A 26371-nucleotide genomic window follows, 5' to 3' on the forward strand; every position below is an offset into this window, starting at 1 on the left:
AGGATACATACCTAGTGGGGGAATTACTGGGTCCAAGGATACATGCATATAAAATTTTGGTTGCTGTTGCCAAATTAACCTTCTTAAAAGTCAGGGTCAAGGCGAGAGTAGAATAGAGTAGTCAGCCCTTCTAGACGTTCACACCTCAAGGTCAAGGGTCCCTCTGGGGGATGGGAACTCTTATTTGAGCTGCTGTAGGGGCCTGGGAGGAGGGAGTCCCTGTGTCCCCTCTTTGGGAAGTGGATCATCATCTAAAGGGCCAGGTCCTCTCAGTTTGCGATTCCAGCGCAAGGCCATTTGGAGAATCCCTTCATTTGCTCTTTCCAGCCCTTCATTCTTGGCTTGCCCAGCTCCCAGGGTCTTTCTGCCATTGATCCTGCCCTTTCATCCTGTGCACAGAGATGAGGCTGCTTCCTCTGAAGACCTTTACTTTCCCTGTCATCTGAAGGGGCCACCATGAGCGCTTTTGGAGAAGAGGTGACATTACTAATTACATGCCCTGAATGTGGACAGGCCTCACAGTCCTTGAGCCTGTTTCATTTTCACCCCCGTCATGTACTCATGGGCCCTGGCCCAGCCCGGCTGGAGGAAGCAGGAGCAAGGTCAGGCCATAGCGCCAGGTGTCAGGCAAAGCTACCACCACACCCGCCCCTGAACTGGCTGCATGTGGGTATCCTCTGGCTGGCATGGTGATCTGCTTTTTAAAATGCTAAGTAGATGCCAACTTTTAAAAAGTGGGAGTTTTCACATAAAAATCCAAATGTCTGGCTTCTTTAAAAATGTTGCAGCAAAAGCTACAGGTCTTCAGTGGCCTTGTTCCTGGGCTGAGTGGACCTTGTGGTTTCTAGAAGGATTCTCCGGGGGTGGGAGAGAGAGAGGGAGGGGGAGGGGGAGGGAGAGAGAGAGAGAGAGAGTGTGTGTGTGTGTGTCTGTAAACAGCATTATTGTGATATAATTCACATGACATACAACCCACCCATTTAAAATGTACAGTTTAGTGGCTTTTGGTTTATTCACAGAGTTGCACAACGATCGACCACAATCAATTTTAGAACATTTTCATTACCCCCCAGAGAAACCCTGTCCCCCTGAGCTCTCCCTCCACCAAGAACCCCTAATCTACTTTCTGTCTCTAAAGATTTACCTGTTCTGGACATTTCATAGATGTTTGGGTTTGTGTGGTTTTTTGTTTGTCTGTTTTTGTTTTAAATTTATTTTATTTATTTATGTTTGGCTGCGTTGGGTCTTTGTTGCTGCGCGCGGGCTTTCTCTAGTTGCGGCGAGTGGGGCTACTCTTCGTTGTGGCGCGTGTGCTTCTCATCGCAGTGGCTTCTCGTTGCGGAGCATGGGCTCTAGGCGCGCGGGCTTCAGTAGTTGTGGCTCGCAGGCTCAGTAGTTGTGGCACACGGGCTTAGTTGCTCCACGGCATATGGGATCTTCCAGGACCAGAGCTCTAATCCATGTCCCCTGCATTGGCAGGCGGATTCCCAACCACTGCGCCACCAGGGAAGCCCGATGTTTGCGTTTTAAAGACACCAGTCGGTCAGAGGTTTGAAGGCTCTGTTCAGCCTACAGTCAGGTTTGTTTGGCCGTCATAGTGTTTTTAAATTTTTTAGGTTAGTTTTGAACATTTTCGAATTGGAAGAGCTTTCATAAATATCTAGATCACCCTTTTGTCTTTTTTTTTTTAAGTGTTCTATTTTTTTAAAATAGTTATTTATTTATTTATTTTGGCTGCGCCAGGTCTTAGATGTGGCACACGGGATCTTTTAGTTGCGGCGTGCATGTGGGATCTGGTTCCCTGACCAGGAATCGAACCCGTGCCCCCTGCAGTGGAAGCGCAGAGTCCTAACCACTGGACCACCAGGGAAGTTCCCAGGTGTCCTCTTTAGACGGGGCCTCCCATTTGCCACAGTCCCCACCCCTCCCTCTTGTCTCCCTGCATGGCGTAAGCTGCCATTTATTTATTTATTTATGGCTGCATTAGGTCTTAGTTACTGCACGCGGGCTTTCTCTAGTTTTGTCGAGCGGGGGCTACTCTTCGTTGCGGTGCGCGGGCTTCTCATTGTGGTGGCTTCTCCTGTTGCGAGCACAGGCTCTAGGTGCGCAGGCTTCATTAGTTGTGGCATGCGAGCTCAGTAGTTGTGGCTTGTTGGCTCTAGAGCACAGCCTCAGTAGTTGTGGAGCACAAGCTTAGTTGCTCCGTGGCGTGTGGGATCTTCCTGGACCAGGGCTTGAACCCGTGTCCCCTGCATTGGCAGGTGGATTCTTAACCACTGTGCCACCAGGGAAGCCCCAGCTGCCATTTATTATCCTGCTGGTGCTGCTGTGTTTCTCGGAGGAAAGTAAAACGTCTCTGTCAAAAGTGGGAAACTGAGATAAGCAATGTGAAGAAAACATACTTAAGCGCGGCCCCCTTCCCTAGTGTTCATTTCCTGCCTGGCTTCTGTGTCTTTTTGAGTTTGGAGACCCTGGTGGGGTCACAGCCGTCTCCTGCATGGGTGGAGCATCTCACCAAGAGTAACCTAGAGAAAGAACTTACTTGACCCTCCTCAGCTTCCATCTCCAAACACAGAGAGTCGGAGGATTCCCACCCCCCTTCACTTTCAAGTGGGGAAACCGAGGCACAGAGATGGTCAGAGGTATAGTTAAGACCACACAGCATGAATGCAAATGGGGACTAAGACGCCATCGCGGCTGCTGTCCTCAGGCTGCAGCTCTTCCAGGAGAGCACTTTTCTTCCTCCTTCCCGTGGCCCTTTTCTTTTCTCTTCCCTCCCTCCTTCCTTTTTTGCAACAAATATTCGTTGAGCACTGTATTGGTTACCAATTGCCAGGTAACAAACCACTCCCAACCTTAGTGTTTAAAAACGACCCCCATTTTATAGTGCCTGATTTTGCAGGTTGGCGGAGCTCCTCTGCGCCGTCGTGCTCCCGTGGTGTCGGCTGGGCTGCCTCATGAGGCTGCGTTCAGCTGGAGGGTTGGTGACAGTGGAAGGTCCAACATGGCCTCACTCATGTGTTGGGCAGTTGGTGCTCCAGCCGGGGCACCTCAGTTTTCTTGCACGACCTCTCATTCTCCAGGATCTTTTCCGCCCTGTGGCCTTTTCAGCAAACTTGCCTGCTGTTGTCTTCCAAGAGGGTGAATCAGAAGCTGCAAGGTCTCTAGACTCGGAAGTCACAGAGCGTTGCTTCCACCACATTTTACTGGTCAAAGCAAGTCACAGACTAGATTCGGGTGGAAAGGAATGATCCTACCTCTTCACGGGCAGAGTGGCAAGGTCCTATTGCAAAAAGATACGTGGGATGGGAGAGAGTTGGAAGGCCGTCTTAGGAAACACAGGTACCTACTATGTGCCAGGCATTAGTCTAGGCCCTGGGAACACAAAGGTAAAGAAAAGAAAAGAAAACCCTTGTTCACCAGGAGCTTTCATTCTGTTGGGGGAAGATGACAGGAAACAAGTAAAATATATAGTAAGTTATGTGGTGATAAAGGCTAAAGAGAGAAATAAATTGGGGCAGGATGTGGCGTGGTAGGGAAGCTACAGGGTCAGGGAAGGCCTCACTAAGGAGAGTCATATGAGCAAAGGCTAGAAGGAAGTATGAGATGAGCTTTACCAGTGAAGGGAACAGCAGGTGCAAAGGCCCTGGGGTGAGGACATGGTTGGTGTGGTTGCTGGGGAGGCCTCCAGTAGGCATTTACTGATTGAGATGGAAGATGGGGGAGGACTTTTTTTTTTAATTAACATAATCCATATAACATAAAATTTACCATTTTAAAGTATAAAGTTAAGTGATTTTTAGTATATTCTTGATGTTGTTCAGATATCACCACAACCTAATTCCAGAACATTTCCATCACCCAAAAAAGAAATCCCGTAACCATCAGCGGTTATTCCCTACTCCCCCTCCCCCCATTCCATGGGGGAGACAACTACCAAGACACTTTCTGTCTCTGTGGATTTGCCTCTTCTGGACATGTCACATAAAAGGAATCATGTAATTTGTGGCTTCTTTCACTTAGCATATATTTTCAAGGATTATCCATGGTGTAGCACATATTAGGACTCCATTCTTTTTTATGGCCAAATAATATTCCATCACATGTACATGCCATATGTTGTTTGTCCATTCAGCAGTTGATGGACATTGAGTTATTTCTACTTTTTTGGCTATTATGAATAATGTACAAGTGTTTTTGTACGAACCTCTGTTTTCAGTTCTTTTGGATACATTGCTGTATCCAAAAGGGTAACTCTATGTTTAACCTTTTGAGATTGGTTTCCAAACCAGGCTGGTTTCCAAAGCAGCCGCGCAAGTTCACATTCCCACCCGCAGTGGATGAGGGTTCCAGTTGCTCCACGTCATCACCAGCTTTTGTCACTTGCCGTTTTTGTGATCGTAGCCATTCTAGTGGCTGTGACGTGGTACGGTGGAAGATTTTGAGCTGAGGAGGGCTTTGGTTTTAACAGAGTCTCTGAAGAGTAGATTGAAGGGGAGCAAAAGAGGAAGCAGGGGACCAGTGAGTAACAGGCTACTGCAGTGGCCCCAGCGAGGGAAGGCACTGCCTTGCGCCAGAGTGGTGGAGAGAAGTGGTTGGATCTGGGATATATTCTGAAGGCAGAACTGAGAGAGTTTGCATAAAGGTTGGATGGGGTTGGGGGTGGGAAGGAAAGACGAGTCCAGGATCCTCCCATGTGTTTGGCCTGAGAACCTGGAAGATGAAGTTTCCCTTTGTGGAGATGGAGAAGACCACGGGTGGTGGAGGATCATTTTGTGTTTCCTTGTGCCAGTTGCTGGTAGGCAGAGCCAGCCCCTTTTCGGCTTTTGACACGCCCAGCTGGGAAGCTGGGATTGGCACTTTGAGCAGGAGATGTGGAAGAAGGCGGTGGATACCATGATTCACGCGTGTTAAAAAGATGCCTGCCTGCCATCCCCACTGACCACGCCCTGAATGTCGCTTAAAGCGAGCCATTTGCTTCCCTTCCCTCGGAGTGGGACAATTTCTGCCCGGGGGTTGCAAAGGATGGGGAGGGCATTCATTTTGCTTATGGGCTGGTTAAAAAGGCATGTGGGCTGCAGCCTGCAGGACTCTTGTTTCTGAGGCCACTTAGGGAATTACCGTGAGAGAAAATTGTCCCGTGAATGATCTGTGGGCGCGGTGGGGTAGCTAATCCTTTCTGCTGGTTGGGAATGCCTTGGGACTTGTCCTTCCCTTAACTGACCAAGCAGTCAGCAAATGCTCTCTTCGCTCCCTCCCTGCTGCTTTGGGCCACCGCCCTAGGCACCAGGAGGTGGGGGTGGTGGGGAGACCATAGTTGACAGGCAGCAGTAAAGTGGGCACACTTTCCCCCTCCCCAGAGAGCGCCTTGGTGGTGACAAACTTCTGAAGTCAGAGAGGTGAAATTTTCACTTCAGTGTCTATTAGCTGTGTGACTTTGAACAAGTGACTTAAACTCTCTGATCCTCTGTTTCTCGATCCATAGAAAGGGGGAAATTATGGCACCTACAGTATAGAGTTCTCCTGAGAAGCAAATGAGATAATCCACATATGGTGATTAGCCCTTGTTTCTATTATCTAGTGAGAGAGATCCACAGAGCAACCGTTTATATGTGCCTGCTGTGTGCCTGCGCCCCGTTAAATGGCTTAGCCGTGTCTATTATGTGAGGTTAGCCTAAAATCCTGCCAAATGGATGCGGCACTTCCTGTCACAGGTGAGCCAGCCCAGATGCTCAAGTTAAGCCCCCGGGCTAAGGTCATACAGCTGGCAAAAGAGAAAGATGGGGCTCGAACTCAGGACTGACTAACTTCCTTTGTGAACACGCTAGGAGAGGTCGAGAGGCTCTTCCTATGAGCAAAGAGCTGCAGTGTGTCTTGGGAAGGAGGCCGACCAGCCAGCTGGGGCGTGGTCCTTCATGTCCCTCTGGCAGGTTTAGTCTTCCCAGGCATCTTTGGACTGGGGCGTAGGTTGTCTGCACTGTGCTCCCTCATGCATCTGTGCCCCCTCCCGTCTCTCTCGCTTTCCTCTGCATCAGAAGGAACCACCAACCTTCCCCCTTCCACCTCAGTGGCCTCTCAGCTCCTTCTTTCTCCCTTAGTGCATTAAGGACACTTTTTTTTTTTTTTTTTACCATGCTTTTACTTTTTGGGGGGTGGGAGGCGGACTTCCTGTCCTCCCTCCACTGCAGTCCCCTTCCCCTGTCAAGCCTCCCCCAGTCAGGCACAGAAATAGTCCCAGCTGTGAGATGAAGGTTGCAGAGTTTAAAATTGCAGCTCGGTACTATTTATACTCCAGCCGGAAAGATGTTTTTTTGTGCAACCGTTTATTTGGTTGTGGTATTGACAGCCCAGGCGGCAGGCGGCTCCTGCACTGTATAAATATTTCTCCGGGGACAAGTGGCCAGTAAGGGCAGCCTTCAGGTGAGGGGGGCAGGTGCCAGGCCTGCCCAGAAATGTCTGGGAACACCTCCCTGGAGCAGAACAATTTGGCCTGGTAAGCCAGAGAAAGCGGTTCACGTTCCAGCTGAACTTCCTTCCTAGATGCTGGTAATTAGAAAAAAAAAATAACAGGTATTTTATAAATCATGAAAATAGTACATGCTCGAGGGGAAAAAGGGTTCAGACTAATTTTTACACAAGTGAGTAAAGCAGGGAGACCCTTCATGTTCTATTTTGGTTGGCCCATGGAGCGTTAAAATTTTTTTTTTGAATTTGTGCCACTACTTAAAAATTGGGACATTTCCCATAAAGTTAGAATTTCTGGCTTCTCTTGAAAATGGAAGGTTCTGGCGATGCTGGCCTTGTGTTTGCTGATGGCTGCCAGTGGCTGGCTGCTGCAGAAGTAGGCAGAGTGACTCTCATTTCACCCCAAGCCCCGGTGGCCCGCTTTGTGTTCCTCTACCTTACCGCCTGGCCTTGATACTTCCGAGGTTTGGACCTTTCACGCAACATAAGACATTGAGGGCTCCTGTGTCAGTGTCAGACCTCATTCCCCAGTTCCTACTCCCCAGGGCTAAGTAAGCACTATCGATAGGGTTTCCAGATAAACTACGGGACCCCCAGTCACATATGAATTTCAGATAAACAACAAATACTTTCTTAGTGTAAGTATATCCCCTAACTATTACAGTTTGGCAGTATCATCCCAGGCCTTTCTCTGTTGAAGCAGACACGTGTCACAAGGGTAGTTTTGTATTCTATCTCCTGCAGTTGACTTTGCTCCCTGTGGTCTGTCTGAAGAGGCATTTTTCAGTGTTGATAAGAGCAGGCTTTGAGGCTGGGGACTCAAACCTACAGGAGAGTCTGGGCCCCAGTGCTTGTTAGCTCTGTGACCTTGAGCAGGTTCCCTTACTTCTCTGAGCCTCAGTTTCCTCATCTAAACAATGGGGGTGATGAGGGTCGCTTTGTTATCTCCTGTTAGTATTTATTTATCTCGTCTCTTTTGAGAGATGCGTTGAGTGGATGGTCCACGGTGGCTTGAACCAGAGAGGTTAAACAGACGTGCCCACGGTTATCAAGACTGAGGCGGGCACATCCCGATTTCAAATGAGGCCAGGAGAGGTTCTGAAAAGGCAAAGTAGGTCTGGAGGGAACTGGGCAGATAATCCTAAGATTTAGTTTGCTTTAAAAAAGAAGAAAGACAATGAAGGGCGTTTGTCTCCCTGGAAACCACTTGCTAATCTCCAGGATCTTGTCTCTCTTCAGGCAGCGGAGGTGGAGGAGACCGTCGAGGGCTTGCTCCTCAGGCTGGAAGAGTTTTGCAGCCTGGCTGACATGGTGAGTGCCCGCCTGGGAGCCGTGGGTGCAGGCCCAGCCCAGACTTCAGGGCCTTCCTGGGCTTCCCTGGGGAGCCACCTCGGTGGCGTGGCGGCTTAGCCAGCGGGAGGCGTGGGCAGCGGCGTGGGGGCAGCTCACACCCTCTCCCTCTGTCCACACGAGGTTCCCTGAGGCGGCCATCTTGATAACGCCCTTCCCCGGAGATGCCTTCATTCCACCGAGGAGGCGGGAGTGGGCCACCAGGTGGCACTCTCGGGCCCGATGCGGGGAGCCGGTCGGCGGGGACGCTAAGACTATATTTAACTTTCCTTGCTCTGCACAGTTCGCCAGGCAGACGTGGAGACAGCCAGGAAATGGCTTCAGGCCTGGGAGGCCTAGGAGGAGCCTCCTGGCCGGGTCCTGGCCCTGGCGGGCTGCGGCATCGAGCGCCCTCCTCAGCCCTTTGGTCCCTCCACTGTTGCCTCCCACCCTGCTTGGTGGGAGCGGCTCCTCCTGGCGGGGTGGGGAGGACCGTGGAAGATGATGCCCTAGGCCAGGAAGGCAAGGTCCCACTCCTCCTTGTGTCTCCAGGATGGTTGCTGGACAGCTGTGGGGCCCTGAGGAGCGCTGATAGAATGTTCTGGAAGTTCCCAAGGTTATTAAAGGCACACCAGCAGCCAGGGTTCGTGGCTTCGGCCTGGAGGCCCAAAGGGTGGAGCTCCATTTGGGGACCAGGCCTGCCTCTCCCCCGGAGCACAGGAAGCCCAGCTGGGCCCAGCCGGGCAGATGTGTACCAAGCGTCTGGAGAGACGCTGGTGAGCGCCCCAGGGAGTAGCGTTTGTTGAACATCTACTTTGTGCCACACTCCATACAGAGCGTGCTCCCTGTATCCTCCCATTCCACCTCAGAGCAACCTGCCACGATGGGTACGACTTTATCCCCATACGTTCAACAGACATCTGAGCGCCTGCCTGTGCCAGCCCCTGGGGACACTGCAGTGAACAAGACACAAACATTCCCACAAGGACCTATCTGTGTTTTTCTCTTGAGAGCCAATTTTTTAGTTCAGATGTGGGTCCAGGTGGGAGCTGGGTAACGAGACTGGCTTTGAACGCCCTGAATGGTCCTTTCTTCATCACCGAACATTGGGCACCTTCTCTGACTGGTCCCTTGGTGAGCCTGAGGATGCAAAGAGAGACAGATCTGTCTCCATCCACCCTCCCGTCCGCATCCATCCACCCTCCCCTCCCATCCGCAACAGCCCCCGATCCCCCAAACCCGATCTGTGTCCCAGCCGCTGTCCTCCAGGGTTGAAGCACTGGCCTGGAGGTGTGTTCCAGGTGCAAAGCGAGGCTGCAGAGGTTTTGAAAAGGAAAAGAGGTTCTAGAAGGAACTGGGCACATAATCCCAAGACTCAGTTTGCTTTTTTTTAAAAAAACGAAGAGGTGTTAAATTCTGCCTGGGAAATCAGGAAGTCTTTGCAGAACAGGTGGTGATTAATTTGGGGTTTGAAAGAGGAACAGGAAGAATTCAATTGCTGGGGAGGCGGGCATTCAGGCAGAGGGACCGGCCCTTGGGGGTGGCATGCTGGGCACATAGGGGCAGTGTGGGCCCACACAGTGGGGCATTGGGAAGATGGTGGGGACGGCGATCCTGGGACAGTTTTGTTCTCAAATCCCAGTGCATCCTCCTCCCATGAAGGGAGATCCACCAACTACCCTCAAAGAGAACTTTGGGCAGAAGTCAGCTTGGATAGACAGCGAGGGGCCAGGCCTTACTTGCCTTAAAAACTTCAAGGCTTCCTGTTGTGGGAAGTCTGCGGAGGTGCAAGATTGTATGCAGCGTCGAGAAGATCCTCTCCAAACTCAAAGCCTAGAGATGCATATATGCAAAGATTTTAAATACAGAGGTCACAAGATGACCCATGGGCCCAATCCTGTCTGCAGACATGTTGGATGTCTCTGGGAAGAAAAAAGAAGGAGGAGTGAGCTGCTGACATTTATAGAATGTCATGCAAAAAAATATGGATTCCCGGCTTCTCTTGGAAAAGCAAAGATCTGTCCTTCCCGCCACCCCCTGCCCCATGCGTGCTTGTTCTCACCTGGCAAGCATCAGCCAGAGCTGGACAGTGGCCACCCTTGTGGAGAGCACACGTGCTCTCCTGCTTGTCACCGTCCCCACTGCTCCCCATGGGAGCCTCCTTGACTCCCCCGGCCACCTGCCAGGTGCATCCGTCCTGTGCTGTGTGCGTGTGTTTTATGGGAGAGAACATTTCTCTGTACTTCGGGCCCTACTGAAAGCAGGCAGATATCCACCAGACCGAGAGAGTCCCATGTTTTTAAGAAATGGAAGAGATTGCACTTCCCGGGAAGTGAAGACTATTTCAGTGTGTTTATATGCAAATGAGCATGTCTACATTAATAATAGAATGCGCCTGGTACGATGCTTTTGTGGCCCATGGAGGTGTTTTGTGTTCGCAGTCCCTACAGTGAGGCTCTGTGCTGATGCCGTTTCGATTATAGAAACCCTCTTGGCCCCCACAGCTGGTGCTTAGCTTACCTAGTGTGTCTGTGCCCAGGTGTCATGGGCTCCATGGTACAGAGAGAGAGCTGTCCAGCTATCAGCCCTGGCTTGGGACCTCCTTTTCTCTTTTGATCCAAGCCAGGGATGAGTGGGGACCTCTGGGAGGCAGGTGATGTCACACCATGGACCACTGTCCCCAGGGCCCTGCTTTGGCCTTTGGAAACACTGATCAAGTTAGAGGTCCCAGAACGGCCGGGCTCCCTGGTGCACAGTCCAGAGAGAAATGGTTTCTTTCTGATAAAATCAGGCTGTTAGGAGTGAGAGTCCACCTTCCTGTCTGATGTATTAAGTCCTCTGCCAGTCTGTCCCGGATCACTCTAAGTGACCAGCATTCACACCATGTGCTCATGACCTGTTCTAACCTTAGATATAACGCCTCTTGCCATCACTTCAAGCTCTGACTCTTCCCAGTGGGGCCTTGGGCACAGCATATCACCTTTCTGTACCTTTATTTTCTCCTCTGTAAAATGGAGGTGGTGGCTTTGATTATCTACTGCAGCATCAAACTACCCCAACACTTAGTGGGGTGAAACAACCACCAGTTTATTATGTGGGCCGGGACGGGGCACAGAGTACAGCTCATCCGAGCTCCGTGGCACCTACCGGGCTGGGGACATCCAGGGTGGCTGCTTCCCTCACTTGTCTGATGTCTGGGCTGGGAGGGCTGGCTGGCTGGGGACCAGTTGGCATCACTCTCCTCCATGCGGCCTCTCCTCGTGGCCGTCTGGCCTCCCAGAGCCAGCGCTCCAACAGATGGGAAGTAGAAGCCTCTGGAGACTTAGGTATGGCAATTAGCACAGTGTCACTTCTGTCGTATCTTATTGGTCAGAGCAGCCACATGGCCCACCGGATCCAAGGGGAAAGGACATAGACCCCTCTGCAGAACTTGTGGCCATCAGTCATCCACTGCAAATGGTACCTATCTCCAAAGAGTGATCGCGAGGAAAAGACAAGGCAGGGATGTGCCTTTACATCCAGTAGAACGGCCAAAAGGAAAAAGACAGACATTAGCAAGTGTGGACGAGGATGCGGGACAGCTGAAACTCTCCTTCACTGGCTGGTGGAAACGCACAAAGGGACAGCCGTGTGGAGCAGACACTCGCACACAAATGTTCATAGCGGCTTTGTTCATCATGCCCCAAACTGCAGGCAACCCCGGTGTCTGTGGGCAGTGGAAATGGGTAAATAAACAGTTGTTTATTCATACACTGGAACGCACAGCAGTGGAAAAGAACGACCTGCCGTACACGGCAACGTGGGTGATTCTCACGAATGTGCTGTTGAGGGACAGAAGCCAGACACACGAGTGCTTCCTGTGTGAGGCTCCACCATATGAAGTTCACACCCAGGCAAAACCAGTCCATGGGACGGAAGTCAGGTAGAGGTTAGCCTTGGGAGGGTGGTCGTGACGGGGAGGACGCCAGAAGGAGCTTTATGGGGTGAGGGGATGTTCCATGCATTGGTCTGGGTGGTGGTTCCACAGATGTAAACGCACATACCGATTCATCGAGCTGTCCGCTAAGGCCTGGGCTCTTCACCGTATGTCATTTACACTCAATCAAAAGTAATTGCTTAGCATGGTGCCTGCTGTGTGTTAAGTGACCCATAAATAGTAGCTACTGAGGTCATCATCGTCATCAATATTAAAGCACCAGAGGGCCGTGACGCAGACGAGTTTATCCACAGAGACTGGATTTGTGAGGCCTTTCAGCTCAGTGCCCTTGGGGCTTTGGGCAGCTTGTCTGGGCCCTCGGAAACCCTAGTAGCCTTGGGCCCACCTTCTGGCAGGGAGCGACTCTCCCATCTCTCACATAAATGGAGAACATTTCCTGTTGGCCTCTGCCCAGCAGTTGCATTTGGCGTTGGTGTGCGTTCTTAGGTCAAGTGCGTCTGGCTCTTCCTCCTGGGCCTTGCATCATCCTGGAGAGCCATGTTTGCTCTGTGATAACCCCCTGCATCCACTACCCAGGCTTCTGGGCTCCGGAGGCCAGCTCCGGGGAGCTGGGAGGACAGGCTGGGGAAGGGTCCGCCAGGCCCCCCCGGCCCATAGACCTGGCTGGAGTTTCATCCCATTAGAGGCTCAAAAAGCACTGCTTCTTCCCTGACATCTTTGTTCTTCTGAGAAGTATGCATAAGCGTGAACGCGCATGCCTGTGATGTGATGACGTGAGGTGGGATGGGTGTGAGAAGAGAAATGTGTCCCTTTCCTTCCACTCCCCTGTAAGATGAACAGGGCATGGGGTGGCCACGGACGCCGTGCTGGGGAGACTGTAGGTAGTGGTGGAGACTCTGGTGAACCAAAGCGGGCTGTTGTCACCCAGCGCCCGCTGATTGTTGCCAGGTGGAACATGTGGCATGTCAGTGTGGCCGGGTCTTCTGATTTCTCACAAGAAGCCAGAGATCTGGGTTTCTAAGGGAAATATCCTTAATTTTAGATCTTGGCACCTCGCTTGGTGGTACTTTCGGTTTTTCAGGCTGGTTCTGCGTGAGCCTGATAGAACACGTCTGCAGACCTCTGGTGTTAGGAGGTGGCCTCAGACCCACCTGGATTAGCATCCTCCATCTCCCACTTTGTAGGTTTGCAACCTTGCCCAGCTCATTTAGTTTTTCTCAGTTTCATCACCTATAAATCAAGGTTGAAGAGAAAGCAATTCCTGTACCACAGGGTCTGTTCCCAGCACGTGATGAACGCTCCTGGGTGTTGGTACCCTGCCCGCCCCCAGCCCATGTTAAATACCCTGGTTTTTGTCTCTCGGTTCCCAGCTCTTGGGGGAGCCAAGAGGAAGGTTTGGGGGTGTTTCAGACTCCAAGGACTACCCTCTACTTTCCCCCCAAGGACCTGCAGGCTGCCTTCTGGGCAGGCGTAGAGAGTTCGCTCTGCCCTGAGTCTCAGCCAGGGGAGGAGCCTCTGCAGAGAGGGGCCTTCCTGCTCGGCCCGCAGACCCTCTGGCCCTCCAGTTCCTGAGGATCTGAGGCGAGGCGGGCAGAGTTCCAGAATCTCATCTCCGCCGCGTTCCCTTCACCCCCGTGGGTTGCTGAGACCAGTCCCTCCTGATTCTCACTTGTGCTCCGCTGCTTGTTTCTTTAGAAATTAACAGAAAGAAAAGATCTGCCTTTGATTCCCTGTGCTCTGACCTTGTCATGAGTTTCTGTTCTTCATCGCATCATGGCAATTTCTCCCGAGTTTAGCCTTGTTGAGGGATGGGCTTCTCTCTAGAAATTTGGCCTGGGGGAAACAAGGGAGGATATCGAGCCCTTTTCCCTATCCCAGCTAACAACTGCAGGCGCCTGCAGGAGCCAGGCAGGATATGGAGGGAGTCAGGGGCTTGGGGCGAGGCGCTAGGGATGGGTGGCCACTGCAGAAACTGGGAGCGCGCGTGCCATTGGGAGGGAGCAGTTGCTACCCAGCCTAGCCTGCGGTGCCTGGGGAGACGGGCCCAGTGTCGCCAAAGCTGCTGACTTTTAAGAGAAGTTATAAATCCGCACTTAATCTGTTGAATATTTTAAAGCCATATCTATGTATTTTATTTTGGAATAGTTTTAGATTTACAGAAAAATTGCAAAGAGTTCCCACACAGCCCTCATCTAGTTTCCCCCGCTGTTAACCTCACCTTCGTACCTTTGTCAAAACCAAGGAACCAGCACAGATCCTTGGCTACTCACTGAACGCCACACTTGGTTGTGATTCCCCAGCTTCCCGTTAATGTCCTCCTCCTGTTCCAGGATCCAGCAGACACCACATTGCCTTAAATTGTCAGGTCTCCTTAGGCCCCTTTAGTCCGTGACAGTTTCATTCTTTCCTGACTTTCCATGACTTTGGCAGCTGTGAGGGGTATTTGGTATTTTGTAGAAGGCCCCTCAGTTTGGGTTTGTCTGATGTTTTCTTGTGCTTAGACGGCGTTGTGAGTTTCTGGAGAGAATCCCCAGAGCTGAGGCGCCTTCTCATCACATCACATCAGGGGCACGTGACACCCACACGGCATCACTGGGCTGGTGGCCTGGCTCCACAGTAGCATCACCACATCCCCCTTTCTGCGACCCGTTCAGTGCCTTGTTCCTGTCACATTCGTGTGTATTTATCTTATAGTTGGGGATATCGTCCAATGTTACATTATTTTGTTGCTCAAATTGTCCCAGTTTGGGCCATGTGGCTCTTTCAGGTTGGCTTTTGTGTTCCTTTGACCTGCCCCATCCTTCTTTTCTTTTCTTTTCTTTTCTTTTTTTAACACTTTCTTACTTTCTGGCACTATGAGATGCTCCAGGCTTTTATATGTTCCCTGCCCCAACCCTAGAATCAGCCATTTCTCCTCGGAGCCCCACTTGAGTTTTAAAGTTGGAAATTAAGTCAAATTTAAACACGAAAACACTTTGTGGGCCAAATGAGCCACATATGTGGGCCACATGCAGACATGGACGATCTTGTATAATCCCTAAAGCATCCTTTCGAGAGAAGCACTAGTCTGATCCCCACTTTACAGATGAGGAAACCGAGGCACAGAGAGGTCAGGGCAGAGACTGAGGCCAGACAGCCTGGTGCCAGATGCCACCCTCTTGGGGCTGCTTTTTGGCCCCAGGGGGTCAGGGCATGGGAAAGGAGTGTGCCTCAGGACAGTGGGCTTGGAGCCAGGTGTCCAGGGAGATGGCAGTGCCCTGACCAGAGGAGGGGGACCAGGAAGGAAGGGTTTGGTTTTAGACATGCAGGTGATGGAATGGCTACCCAGGGCAAGGAGGGAAGTGTCATCCTGAACAGTGATGGGAGCGGAATGGCAGGAGAACCAGAGGTCTCATATACTTAGGCAGAAAGAGGAGGGAAAATGGGTATAGTTTTCAAAAACATTTTTAAAATTAAAATTTTTTGCTGAGTTGTCACCTTGTATTAGTTAGCTATTGCCGCATAACAAATTCCCCCCCCACCCCGCCATACTTAGTGACTTAAGCAATGATCTTGATTATGTGCTAGTGTCTGTGGGTCAGGACTCTGGTACAGCCTAGCTGGGTCCTGTAGGTCAGGGTCTCTCACAGGCTGCCATCGAGATGTTGGCCAGGACTGTTGTCACCTCAGGGCTCGACTGCGGCAGGATTGCCTCCAGGCAAAGTCAGTGTTTCTGGGCAGGATCCAGCTCCTCATGATCATTGAACTGAGGCCCTCAGTTCCTCACTGGCCCTTGGCCAGAGGCGGGCTGCTCCATCACGGCAACTTGCTTCTTCACAGCTGGCAGGAGAGGACAAGTGAGAAGGAAGAGGGGGTGGGGGGAAGCATGCATGAACCAGGCGGTGGGAGAGACCGCCAGCAAGATGGAGTGACAGTCTTCTAGTCTCAGGAGGGCCATGTCTCACGTTGGCTGACTCCTCTTCATTAGGAGCCAGTCTCTAGATCCAGGCAATGGTCTCGGGGAGGGGATCACACAAAAACATGAACACCAGGAGGTGGGGCTTGTTGAGGACCGTGTCAGAAGCTTCCCGCACACGCCATGCCAAACAGCCTGCTAAACGTTCTATCCTCACTACATTCCAAGGAAGCAAGGACTGTCTTGATTGCTTCCCTGTCCAGACAAGCAAAGGAGGGCTCCGAGAGGTGCAGTGACTTGCCCGAGGTCACACAGCTCATGGTGGGTAGAGCTGAATTCAAACTCCAGTCTGAGTCCTAGTAGCCCACTGGTGTTTCTCTGACTGTCCCCGGACCGCCACTCCAGCACAGCCTTGGAGCTTGGCAGAAAACAGATTGCCCGCCACCCCCACGCAAGCTAGACCAGACTTGGAGGAGCCTTCAAGTCAGCATTAACAGGCTTCCCTCCAGGGGATCCACATGCTCCCTAGAATCTGAGAGTGGTATGTATTCTGCCTCTCTGTGTGGTCAGGACATGGTAACATGGAAATGGAATCTCTCTGTCTCTCATACACACACACACACTTAAGGGTTAGGCTTGGCACTTTTGGCTCTGCAGGAAAACGGAGGCTTAAGTGTCCGATCTCAGTGATCAAGGGAAAGATGTGGCTTCCCAAAGTTCTCAGTCGCTTTTGGGGTCCTTCCAAGCAGAAGAATCTTGGAATTAAATGAGATGCATGATGCGCAGGAAATGCTTAGCACAGTGGCTGCGTGTAGGAAGCAGCGTGATGACGAGACTCGTCATTAATGTTAATGATTATTGTTAACTCTTCTCATTGACATTATTAGTTCCAGTGTAACAAAAACTTGATTTACCTCGACTTCAGTTTAGAGAAGAGATTTTGATTCTTTCCATTTGGTCCAGTTCACTGGTTTACAGTATAAAGGTATTTAGTTTGGAGCTGGTGGTGTTGGGTGTTTGGTCAGGGGGAACAATTAATTTGCAGTTCAGTAAAGAATACCTGGTTGGGTCTGGGTGCCGAGAGGCAGTGAGGTTGGTCCCCACCCGGGACTATGGGTCGTTCCTGGGCCTGTCCCTGGGCAGGATGGCATTCGGTGTCTCGGCCATCAGCGAGGTCTCTGAAGAGCCTGGCCGCCCCCAGGGCAGCAGGAGGACGCGGGGCTGGGCCAGAGAGCCTGATGAGCTGTCTTGTTCCCTGCAGATCAGGAGCGATACCTCACAGATCTTGGAGGAAAACATCCCCCTCCTTAAGGCCAAGGTGATGGAAATACGTGGCATCTACGCCAAAGTGGACCAGCTGGAGGTGAGTCCAGGGCAATGAGCTTCCTTTGTGAGCTCCACGGGCTTGTTCTGGCTCTTTCGTTGTCTCTTCCAAGATGCTGATCTGGCCTTGATCGTGTCAGGCCTTAGACCCAGTGGAGTGGGGTGGTAGCCAAAACGGGGCCTACACAGTGTCTCTAAAATATGACAAATATGAACTTATATAAAGTACCCATTTAAAAATCAGGGTACTTTATACAAAAATCTGAATCTTCAGCTGCTTTTGGAAATTCAGAAGCTTTCATAACCCTAGACCCACCTCTCTTTAAATACTTTATTCTGTTTATTTTTTAAGGTATAAATACATAAAGCGCACACATAGTGAGTGTACAATTCAGTGAATTTTTACACATATAAACTCCCAGGTGAAGATGACCCAAACTGAGAAATAGAACATCTCCAACCCCTAGGCTATGTTCTGGTAGAGCTGGTGGCAGCCGCCCCTCAGACGAGACATGTGTTCTGCATTTCACCACAATCCACACCATGCCCTATTGCCTCACTGCTGACTTATTTCACCCGCCCTTTACCTGTGTGGGCACCAGGCTAAGGTGCATGGTATCTCATTTCCTCTTGGCTGCACTGCAACGTCAGTATCCTCACCGTCCCGTCTCCTAGAGGAGGAACACGAGCTCTGAGAGGGTAAGCCACTTCTCTGGGGTCACACAGCTAATTCTGTGAAGCTGGGACTGCAGCTCACATCCTCTGGAGCCCAAGCTCTTACTCAAACTGGGGCCCTTGGCTTGGGCGCCTGGCTTCTTGCACAGTGAAGGACCGGGAGGCTGGAGGAGCCTGCAATTTAATAGCTGTCACCTAGACCAAGGGGATGTGTGTCCCTCTGAGCTGTGGAGGAAAGGAGCCCGGCAGTGGGCCCTAGAGTTAACAGAGAATTAACATTCTTGTCAGCAGAGAATGAGGCAGGAATATAATTAAAACTTTGCCCTTGGAATAGCTGATTCATTTGAATTTTATTCCACATGTTTGAAAGAGGAAAGAAAATGTGAAGATTTGTAGCCCAGGTTCTTGCCTTGCTTGGGCTGGCCCAACTCTCAAGCCCAATTTTTCCCTTAGTATTCAGTCCGCTAGCATTTATTGAGGACCTACTATGCGCCGCTGCAGGGCTCTCACAGTGAGAAAGACAGAGTCCAAGGGTGTGTTCCAGCCAGGAGAAACACAGCAACAAAGCATGACCATAGCATTTCCCAGGGCTGCTGTAACAAGTTATCACAAACATAGTGGCTTAAAACAACATGAATTTAGCATCTTACAGCTCTTGAGGTCAGAAGTCCAAAATGTGTCAGCAGGAGTCAGCAGCGCTGGTTCCTTCTGGAGGCTCTGGGGGAGAGTTCACGTCCTGGCCTTTTCCAGTGTCTGGAGGCCGCCTGCGTCGCTCAGCTCATGGTGCTGTCCTCCACCTTCAGAGCCCACAGCGTAGCATCTTCCAGGCTCTGTCCTCCTCTGACTCTCCTGCCTCCATCTCATAAGGATGCCTGTGATTACCCGGATAATCCAGGACAGTCTCCCCAGCTCAGGATCCTTATTCACACCTGCCAAGTCCCTTTGGCCACAGGTTCTGGGAATGAGGATGGGATATTTTGGGGGCCCGTGATTCTGCTGACCACATTCACCAAGGGTGACCTAGAGGGAGTCGAGTGCTCTGGTGGGAAGTAGCGAGCAAGGAGCGGAACCTTCTGGCCCCCGGAGGGTGAGTGGAAGGAGCTGTGCTGGGCACATGAGGGCACAGCTCGGGCAGAGGCTCAGAGGCGGGGGGCATCTGAACTCTGGGGCAGGAAGGAGACGGGGACACTGGAAGGATCCGGGGAGGGCCAGGCTACAGGGATGAGGGAGGTCATGACCTGAGCGGGGCTGCAGACATTGGGCAGCAGGAGGCCCGTTGTCTAGGCCTTCCACTCCCAGGTCAGCATGGTGGCCTTTTTCCTGAGGAGTAGGAAGCCACTGAAGACACAGGATGGCTCATTGGTTAGCAATCATTCCCCACTCCTGGCCCCTGGCAACCACTCATCTACTCTGAGTCTATGCATTTGTCTCTGGACATTTCATATCATATGTGGCCTGTGGTGTCTGGCTTAGTTTACTTTGCATAATGCTTTCAAGGTTCATGCAGGTTGGAACGTGTCAGAACTTCATTCGTTTTTATGAATGAATAGTATTCCATTGCAGGGATGGCTGTACCGCATTTTGTTTATCCATCCATCAGTTGATGGGTCCTTGGGTTGTTTCTGCTTTGGGGCTGTTATGAATAAGGCTGCTATGAACGTTCATGTTCAGGTTTTTGCGCGGCTATACATTTTCATTTCTCTTGGGTAAATACCTAGCACTGGAATTGCTGGGTCATGTGGTTAAGTCTTTTTAGGAACTGCCAAGACCGGTTTCCAAAGTGTTGACACCATTTTACTCTCCCACCAGCAGTTATTGTAAGCTTTAGATGGAGATTGCAAACTCAGATGCCAGCAGGATCCAGGACTGTACTGGGCAGTCAGGTATTAGAAGACCAACCCCAAGCCACAGCCCCTTACTTTCTGGGAAGAGCTGGAGCTGAGAAGCAACGCTCCCCTTCAGTGGGGTGTGAATCTCTCGGCTGCCACAGTCCCCACTCTGCCCTAGAGTCTCCCCAACATTGAGGCTAAGTGGCATTTGCCTCTTGTCAACCCCCCGGAACTGCTGCTTTCCTTAGACTAGAGATATTTCTCTGTAACTGCGTCTCCATTAAAAGGAAGAGGGCTTCCCTGGTGGCGCAGTGGTTGAGAGTCCGCCTGCCGATGCAGGGGACATGGGTTCGTGCCCCGGTCTGGGAAGATCCCACATGCTGTGGAGCGGCTGTGCCCGTGAGCCATGGCCGCCGAGCCTGCGCGTCCAGAGCCTGTGCTCCGCAACGGGAGAGGCCACAACAGTGAGAGGCCCGCGTCCGCAAAAAAAAAAAAAGGAAGAAAAAGTTAGTCCAAGAGGGTCATGGATTTCAAGGCAAATGGGAGAATATGTATTTCCCACTAAGCTGCATGTGACATGAGAACAATAAAACTTAGGACCCGATCAGACCCCAATCTGAGGTGGATGGATTCCAGAGCCAGACCACCTGGGCCTCAGATCTGCCCCTTGGGTAACTCACTCACCCTCTCAGCATCAGTTTCCTCCTCTGCAAATTGTGACCATGTCATCGTGAAGGTGTTAGTCCAGCACCTGGCATCTTGTAGATGCTCGCTGAGGACAGGCTATCACTATGGTGGTGGCCATTGCCCACAGGCTGAGAGCCAGAATCTGGGATGCCTGCTTAGCACCCGGCCCAGCCGACTGGGGGCTCCAGGGCCTAACATGTCAGGGGGTTCCAGGGAGCCCAAGACCACTCAGCTCTCAAATCAGTGTGACCCATGGCAGGGGAGGCTTGGGAACCATGGGGGTGACCTTTCAGGCCAGAAAAAACTAACATTTACTGAGCACCTGCTATGAGCCAGGGACTCTTAAGTGCTTTAGTTGAAACAACTTGCTTCACCTTCACAGCAACCCCATGAGGAAGGTCCCATTATTCGTCCTATTTTGTGGAGAAAGTGGCTGAGGCACAGAAAGGCAAGGTTATTTACCCAAGGTCACACAGCTGGGAAGCGGTGGAGCTGGGATTACAAAAGTCAGTGCCGGCGTTGGCACCCTGTCTGGACTGGGCCCTGCTCTGAAGCTGGGGGCCTTTGCCGCAAGGATTCAGATACATCATTCAGGACTCACAAATAAAATTTAAAACAATGTGACTTTCCCTTCTCTCTCATCCCTCCCCCCCTTTCCTTCTTTCCTTCCCTCCTTCCCTCCTTCCCTCCCTCCTTCCCTTCTTCCCTCCCTCCCTTCTGATAATAAAAGTGGTTCATTTTCATTGTAGAGAAAATTATATAGAAGTCACCTATAGTCCCAAGAGTGGTCCCGATGAGCGCTCACCCTCCTCTGTCCCCTCTCCTCCCCTCTCTGTGTGGATGCGTGTCCGTCTTTCCAGTTTCCCGGGATCAGCTTTCCTGGCCAGGTTTCGGCCTCTCCCTGGCTGCGGCTTGGCCGGGCTGCCCTCTCTGGCAGGCACTTTGGAGGCGGTTCCGACCTCGTGAGCGCACATTCCTCAGCATCCCTCATACTCCCCGCCACATCGGTATTAACGGTATTAACGCAGGGAGCGTAAAATTGGAATCGGCTGGAGGAGGGACTGTAGAACTTTCTTTTGTGTCTTACAACCAGATGTGCAGGCCCAGCAAGGCCAGGGGAAGCTGCCCAGCCTGTGGCTCCGTCTCCCCGCCCCCCAACACACGCACACGCACACGCACGCACACACACACGTGCACACACACACACACACACACACACACACTTGATGTGGCTTATTCAGAGCCTTTCAGCTCTGCCCCTGCCAGAGCCACAGGGCGGCGGCAGCACAGCAGTGCCACCATCTTGTGTTCATCCAATGTCTTTTTGCTAAAGATGCAGCCATGCGTGCATGCGTGCGTGTATTCATTCCTGTGTGTGCATTGATTCATCCATGCACGTGTGCATTCGTGCGTGCATGCATTCATCCATGCATACATTCATTCGTGTGTGCATTCATTCATTCATGCTTGCATGTATTCATTCCTGTGTGTGCATTGATTCATACATGCACGCATGCATTCATTCACGCGTGCATGCATTCATCCATGCATACATTCATTCGTGTGTGCGCACTCGTTCATTCATTCATGCTTGCGTGCATTCGTGCCTCCACCATCCAGCTGAGCCCCTTCCAGCTGACCAGGCCCTGGCTGTGGCCTTGTGAACAACACTGACTCAGCATCTGCTCTTCCAGAACTCACATCTAGAGGGAGATGGACCGTGAACAAGCAGACAGGAAGTTCAGAGGGAGAGGAGAGCTAGGAAGACGGGGAAACGGGGTGGCTCCGCAGTGACGTGGGGCATGTTAGATTAGGTGGTTGGGGAAGGCCTCTCTGTCGGGGGACAGTGGATCCAGGGCCTGAGAGACAAGCAGGGTTCACCCCATCGAGAACAAAGAAGTGCTGCCGGTCTGGAGAGAGCTGGTGCAAAGGCCCTGTGGAGGGTGAGGCTTGGCGTTTTCAAGGAACAAAAGGGCAGCCTGTGTGGCTGGTGTGTGGGACACGGGGAGAGGCAGGGCTGGGTGGTGGTGGGCCTTGCTGGATGGGCTGACCGGGGCTTTCCATCCAGTGAAGGGAGGCTCCCTCGTGGGGCCCAGCACTGAGAGGGTCTCCTGCGTCTTCCTGGTGCAAGAAAATCTCTTGCATTTTACTATTGGAACAGGGAGGTTCCGACAGTAAAAGCCTCCGCAGAGGGGGGCTTGTCTGAAATGGCACCGGAGCCGCCACCTTTGGCGGCCTTCCCGGCTGTACGTGCAGTGCTTGTACAAACACATGCACGTGTACACACCACACAGACACATGCACACAACATATGGGCACACACGCAAACATACACACAACACACACAAACACATGCACACAACACACAAACGTAGGTACCCACGGAAACACACAGGCACACCAGAAGTCACAAATGAGTCTCACCGGGCCTGCACGGTACTTTCTTAAATTGTGAAATTATTGCTAACGTTTTTAAAAACTGGACACTTTTCATAACATCTGAATGTCCTTTTTTTCTTTTTAAATGATGTTATCTGATATTAATTGAGCTCTTAATATACCCTAAGCACTTAATTATTATTATTTCCATTTTACAGATAAGAGAATTGAGGATAATAGAAATGAAGTAAGTTGCCAAAAGGCACACAACTAGTAAGTGATAGAACCTGGATTCTAGTCCAGAGAATCTGACCCCAGCATTCTCTTTTTTTCTTTTGAAATTGGAGGTTCTGCACTAGAGACCCAGAGCTGAGTGCCCCTTGGGGGCCGGGACCCGGCGTTCCGGTTCACCCTGTCCGCACTCATCCTACTTCACCCGCTTGTCACCTGCCTGCCCCTTGGCACCTTCTGAGTTTGAGACCCCCCCCAATATCCATCAAATATTAAAGTGAGCGATTTCTAAAAACTCCATTTTTCATAAAGAAGGCTGTGCAGCCTGAGTCCCCTCTCTGCCACTTCCTGGCTGTGTGACTTTAGGCAGGTGGTCCAACCTCTCTGAGCATCAGTTTACCTCCTCTGTAAAATAGAGGCTAAACAGATGGTCACTAGGGGGAGAAGGTGAGAGGACACCAGTGGAGGCTCGGCCAGGCCAGGCCTCCAAGGGGGAGTGTCACTGTTACTGTCAGGGTTTCTGAAGGTGCCCCCAGCTGGGCAGGTGCTGCCTGAACTCTCCCGGAGTCCATGGGGCCAGGTGAGAGGGAGGCAGCCAGGAGCACACCCCAGTCTGCGCAGATGTGGCATCACTGCTTTCCCCTCTCCCACCAGGCCTTTGTCAAGATGGTCGGGCACCACGTCTCCTTCCTGGAAGCCCACGTGCTTCAGGCCGAGCGGGACCACGGGGCCCTCTCACAGGCCCTGCGGAAGTGGCTGGGCTCCTCGGGGCTCCCCGCCTTCGGGAACGTGAGTATCCCCTACCTCCCTGCCCCCTCCCAGACCCTGGAGCAGGGAGAGGGGCTCAGGAAACAGGAGTTCAAAGGGCACGGCTGGCTTCTGCAGACAGGAAACAGCATCTGGCCAGCCGGTGGGGAGCTGGCTAGGTGGCTGGAGTGTTGCAGTGCCTCCCTCGTGCGCCCCTGCGTGCCCTGAGCTGCGTGCTTCGGTGCCGTGACTGCCCGCCGCCTCACCCACCAGTTAGTAAGTGCTGCTGTTTGCCAAGCAGTGTGGTCCATCTGGGGTTACCATGGCGAAAAGAAGCAGCCCCTGCCCTCCTGTCCCTTCCTTCCACACCTAAGGACGTGCTCAGAGTGAGTTCCAGAATTTAGGCGGGGTCCCCCTTCCCAAGGCACAAGTTGGCCTCTAGCAGACCAGAAAACAGGGGACAGTGAGAGGGGCAGCCGGCCCGCAGCTTGCAAAGGCCTCGCTCTCCCACATCGCTGCTTTCCTGGGATCCTCCCTATAAGAAAGGAAGGGTCATTGTGTCCCTTTTACTGATGGAGAAACTGAGGCCAGACTGATCCTGCCTTGCAGAGACCTTCAGTGTTTAAGCACCTCTGTCTTTCCGGCTTACTGATTCCCTCGTCTAGGGAACATTGGGCAGTGTCTGGAGATGTTGCAATTGTCACAACTGGAGGCAAGTGGGTAGAAACCAGGGATGCTTTTAAACACCCTAGAGTGTACAGGACAGCCCCCCACACCAGAGAATTATCTAGCCCTGAACATCAGGAGTGCTGAGTTTGAGAAACCCCACTCTAAGCTGGATTTGATAATTTTATGTCAGGTCTGCTTTAAGCACTTTGTGTGCTGTTGTATATGGCACCTGGTTCTCATGCCAGTCTTTGGAGGAAGGCACTTTTGTCATTTCCCCACTTTACAGATGCGGAGACCGAGGCTCAGGGTGGTGAAGGGACTTGTCCGAAGCCACGCTGCCTCAAGTAGCAAGGCCAGGTTGGAGCACTGCTTGACCTATCTCCAGGGTCTTGCCCTTTCCAGGAAAGGGGTCTTGCTCAGCCAGCTGCTCTGTCCTGCCCCCCAGTGGGGTCTCTCACTGTTCCTTGGGCCCTGCCTGGGGGTCCCCCTCTGCTCCTCTGTTCTCTCTGTCCCTCCTGCATGCCCCCCTTCCCTGTCTCCTCTTAGTGTTCTCACAAAGGCTCATATATCGAGCGTTTACAGTGTTCCAGGCACTGCTGAGGTATTTCATGTGCATTAATTCACTTACTTTTCCCGATCATCGTGTACGCTGGGAATGAATGTTATCCCCGTTTGACTGATGAGGAAACGGAGTAGTTGCAGTGTTGCCACTCTGGCCCCGTGTGAACTCATTCTGTTTGGCTTGGGATGCCTGCCTGGGTGTCACTCTCCAGTCCCTGTCAGGACCCCACTGCTCTGTCTTGTCTTACACCTGCCTGAGGCATGTGCTGCTTACCTGCCTGCCTCCAGGTGAGGGACTTGCCCAAGGCCAGTAGCAGCTAGACAATGGCCTCACAGATCTCATGATCTCGGAACTCCTATTGATCCTTTAGAGCCAACTTAATACCACCTCCTCTGAGAAGCCCTCTGGGATTGCCCCCTCTCCAGCCAAATGTGGTCTCTCCTGCCTTTCAGTGAAGTCAGGAGTTGTCTTCTTGGTCCCTTGAGTTATGGTGACTGTTCCGGGGTGACCAGGAGCCCCCCAGTCACACAGTGCTCTGCCCACTGATGGCTTAGAAGCACCATGGGGGAGGAAGGACAGAGGACCTTGGCTGCCCGTGGTCTGCAGCAGGAATCCTAACAGTGGGGCCTGCTGGGTCCTTGGTCTCTGTACTTTACAGTCTTTTTCTATAGCCTGCACAATTGTCCCTTTGTGGTTGGCACTAGTGTCCTCATTTAGTGGCAGAGGCCAAGGCTTGGAGGGGGAGAGTCGCGAATCCAAGGTCAGCGCCGGGGTTGGAACTCAGGCCCGTGGGGCTGTGAAGTGGGGTCCACCGCCCACTCCTGTTACAGGATCCCATCGGGGTGTGGCTGGGCATGCGGGGATTTGCATCCTCTCATCTCTACCGGACTCGGGGCCCCCCAGCCCTACCTGCAGTGACTTGTTCCAGGAAATGCGTCCCAGCCAGGGGTGCTGAGTCATTCAGCAACCCCGCGTGTTGATCTTGGCCCTGGGAGGGCTTTGTGTGGAGCAGGCAATGTAGGCAACACGCGTGTGCAGACCCGAGGGTTTCCAGGGCTGCACCTGCACCCGGGGGTGCAAGCTGAAGCGGCCCTTCTAGAATAATGGTTGTCACGGCTTGTACTGGGCTCTGACCCGGCAGGCACCTCACATCCCACCCTGTGACATAGGTCTAGTCACTGTCCCTATTTTACAGATGAGGAAACTGAGGCACTACAGGGTCGAAGTGCTTGCCCACCCAGAACGTGGTGGAGCTGGGATTTGAACCTGTGAGACCTAGGCCTGGAGCTGGAGGCTTTTTATCTGCACCACTTGGCCCTGCTGCGTCTTTCTGGGCCTGGTTCCGACCACTGGAGCTGCAGTCCGGGGGGTGGGGTCCTTGAAGAGCACCTGGACGGGTCTCCGTCTCTTCCACCTGGAAGAACCCACCAAGCCAGGATTTCACACTGTCTCCAGTCGGTTCCCCTCAGTGCCCACCCAAGGTGGACGCTTCACTGACCACTGCCCGTACCTGGGCGTCCACACCAGGCCCCCCCAGCAGTGGGAAGCCCCTCCGCACAAGCCCAGATTCTGCCTTCTTGTCTCCACCCGCCCTCCTCCGTCTCCGGGAGCTGGCGTGGGGCAGAGGCTCTTGCGCAGAAGGG

General features: G+C 52.2%; 1 protein-coding gene across 2 annotated transcripts in view; it reads left to right on the top strand.

Annotated features, from left to right (window-relative positions):
• Positions 1-26371, top strand: part of BCAS4 (breast carcinoma amplified sequence 4) — a gene marked incomplete at its 5' end in the record, with an annotated part of 60227 nt that overhangs the window by 8310 nt on the left and 25546 nt on the right. For both annotated transcript variants that reach the window (XM_082671004.1, XM_082671005.1), the window contains 3 exons: positions 7705-7776; positions 16888-16989; positions 23405-23539. In XM_082671004.1, the coding sequence (XP_082527130.1) occupies positions 7705-7776; positions 16888-16989; positions 23405-23539 (309 nt within the window). The remainder of the gene's footprint in view (positions 1-7704; positions 7777-16887; positions 16990-23404; positions 23540-26371) is intronic.

The sequence above is a fragment of the Grampus griseus genome (assembly GCF_964374135.1).
Source record: "Grampus griseus genome assembly, chromosome: 14".
NCBI lineage: Eukaryota > Metazoa > Chordata > Mammalia > Artiodactyla > Delphinidae > Grampus > Grampus griseus.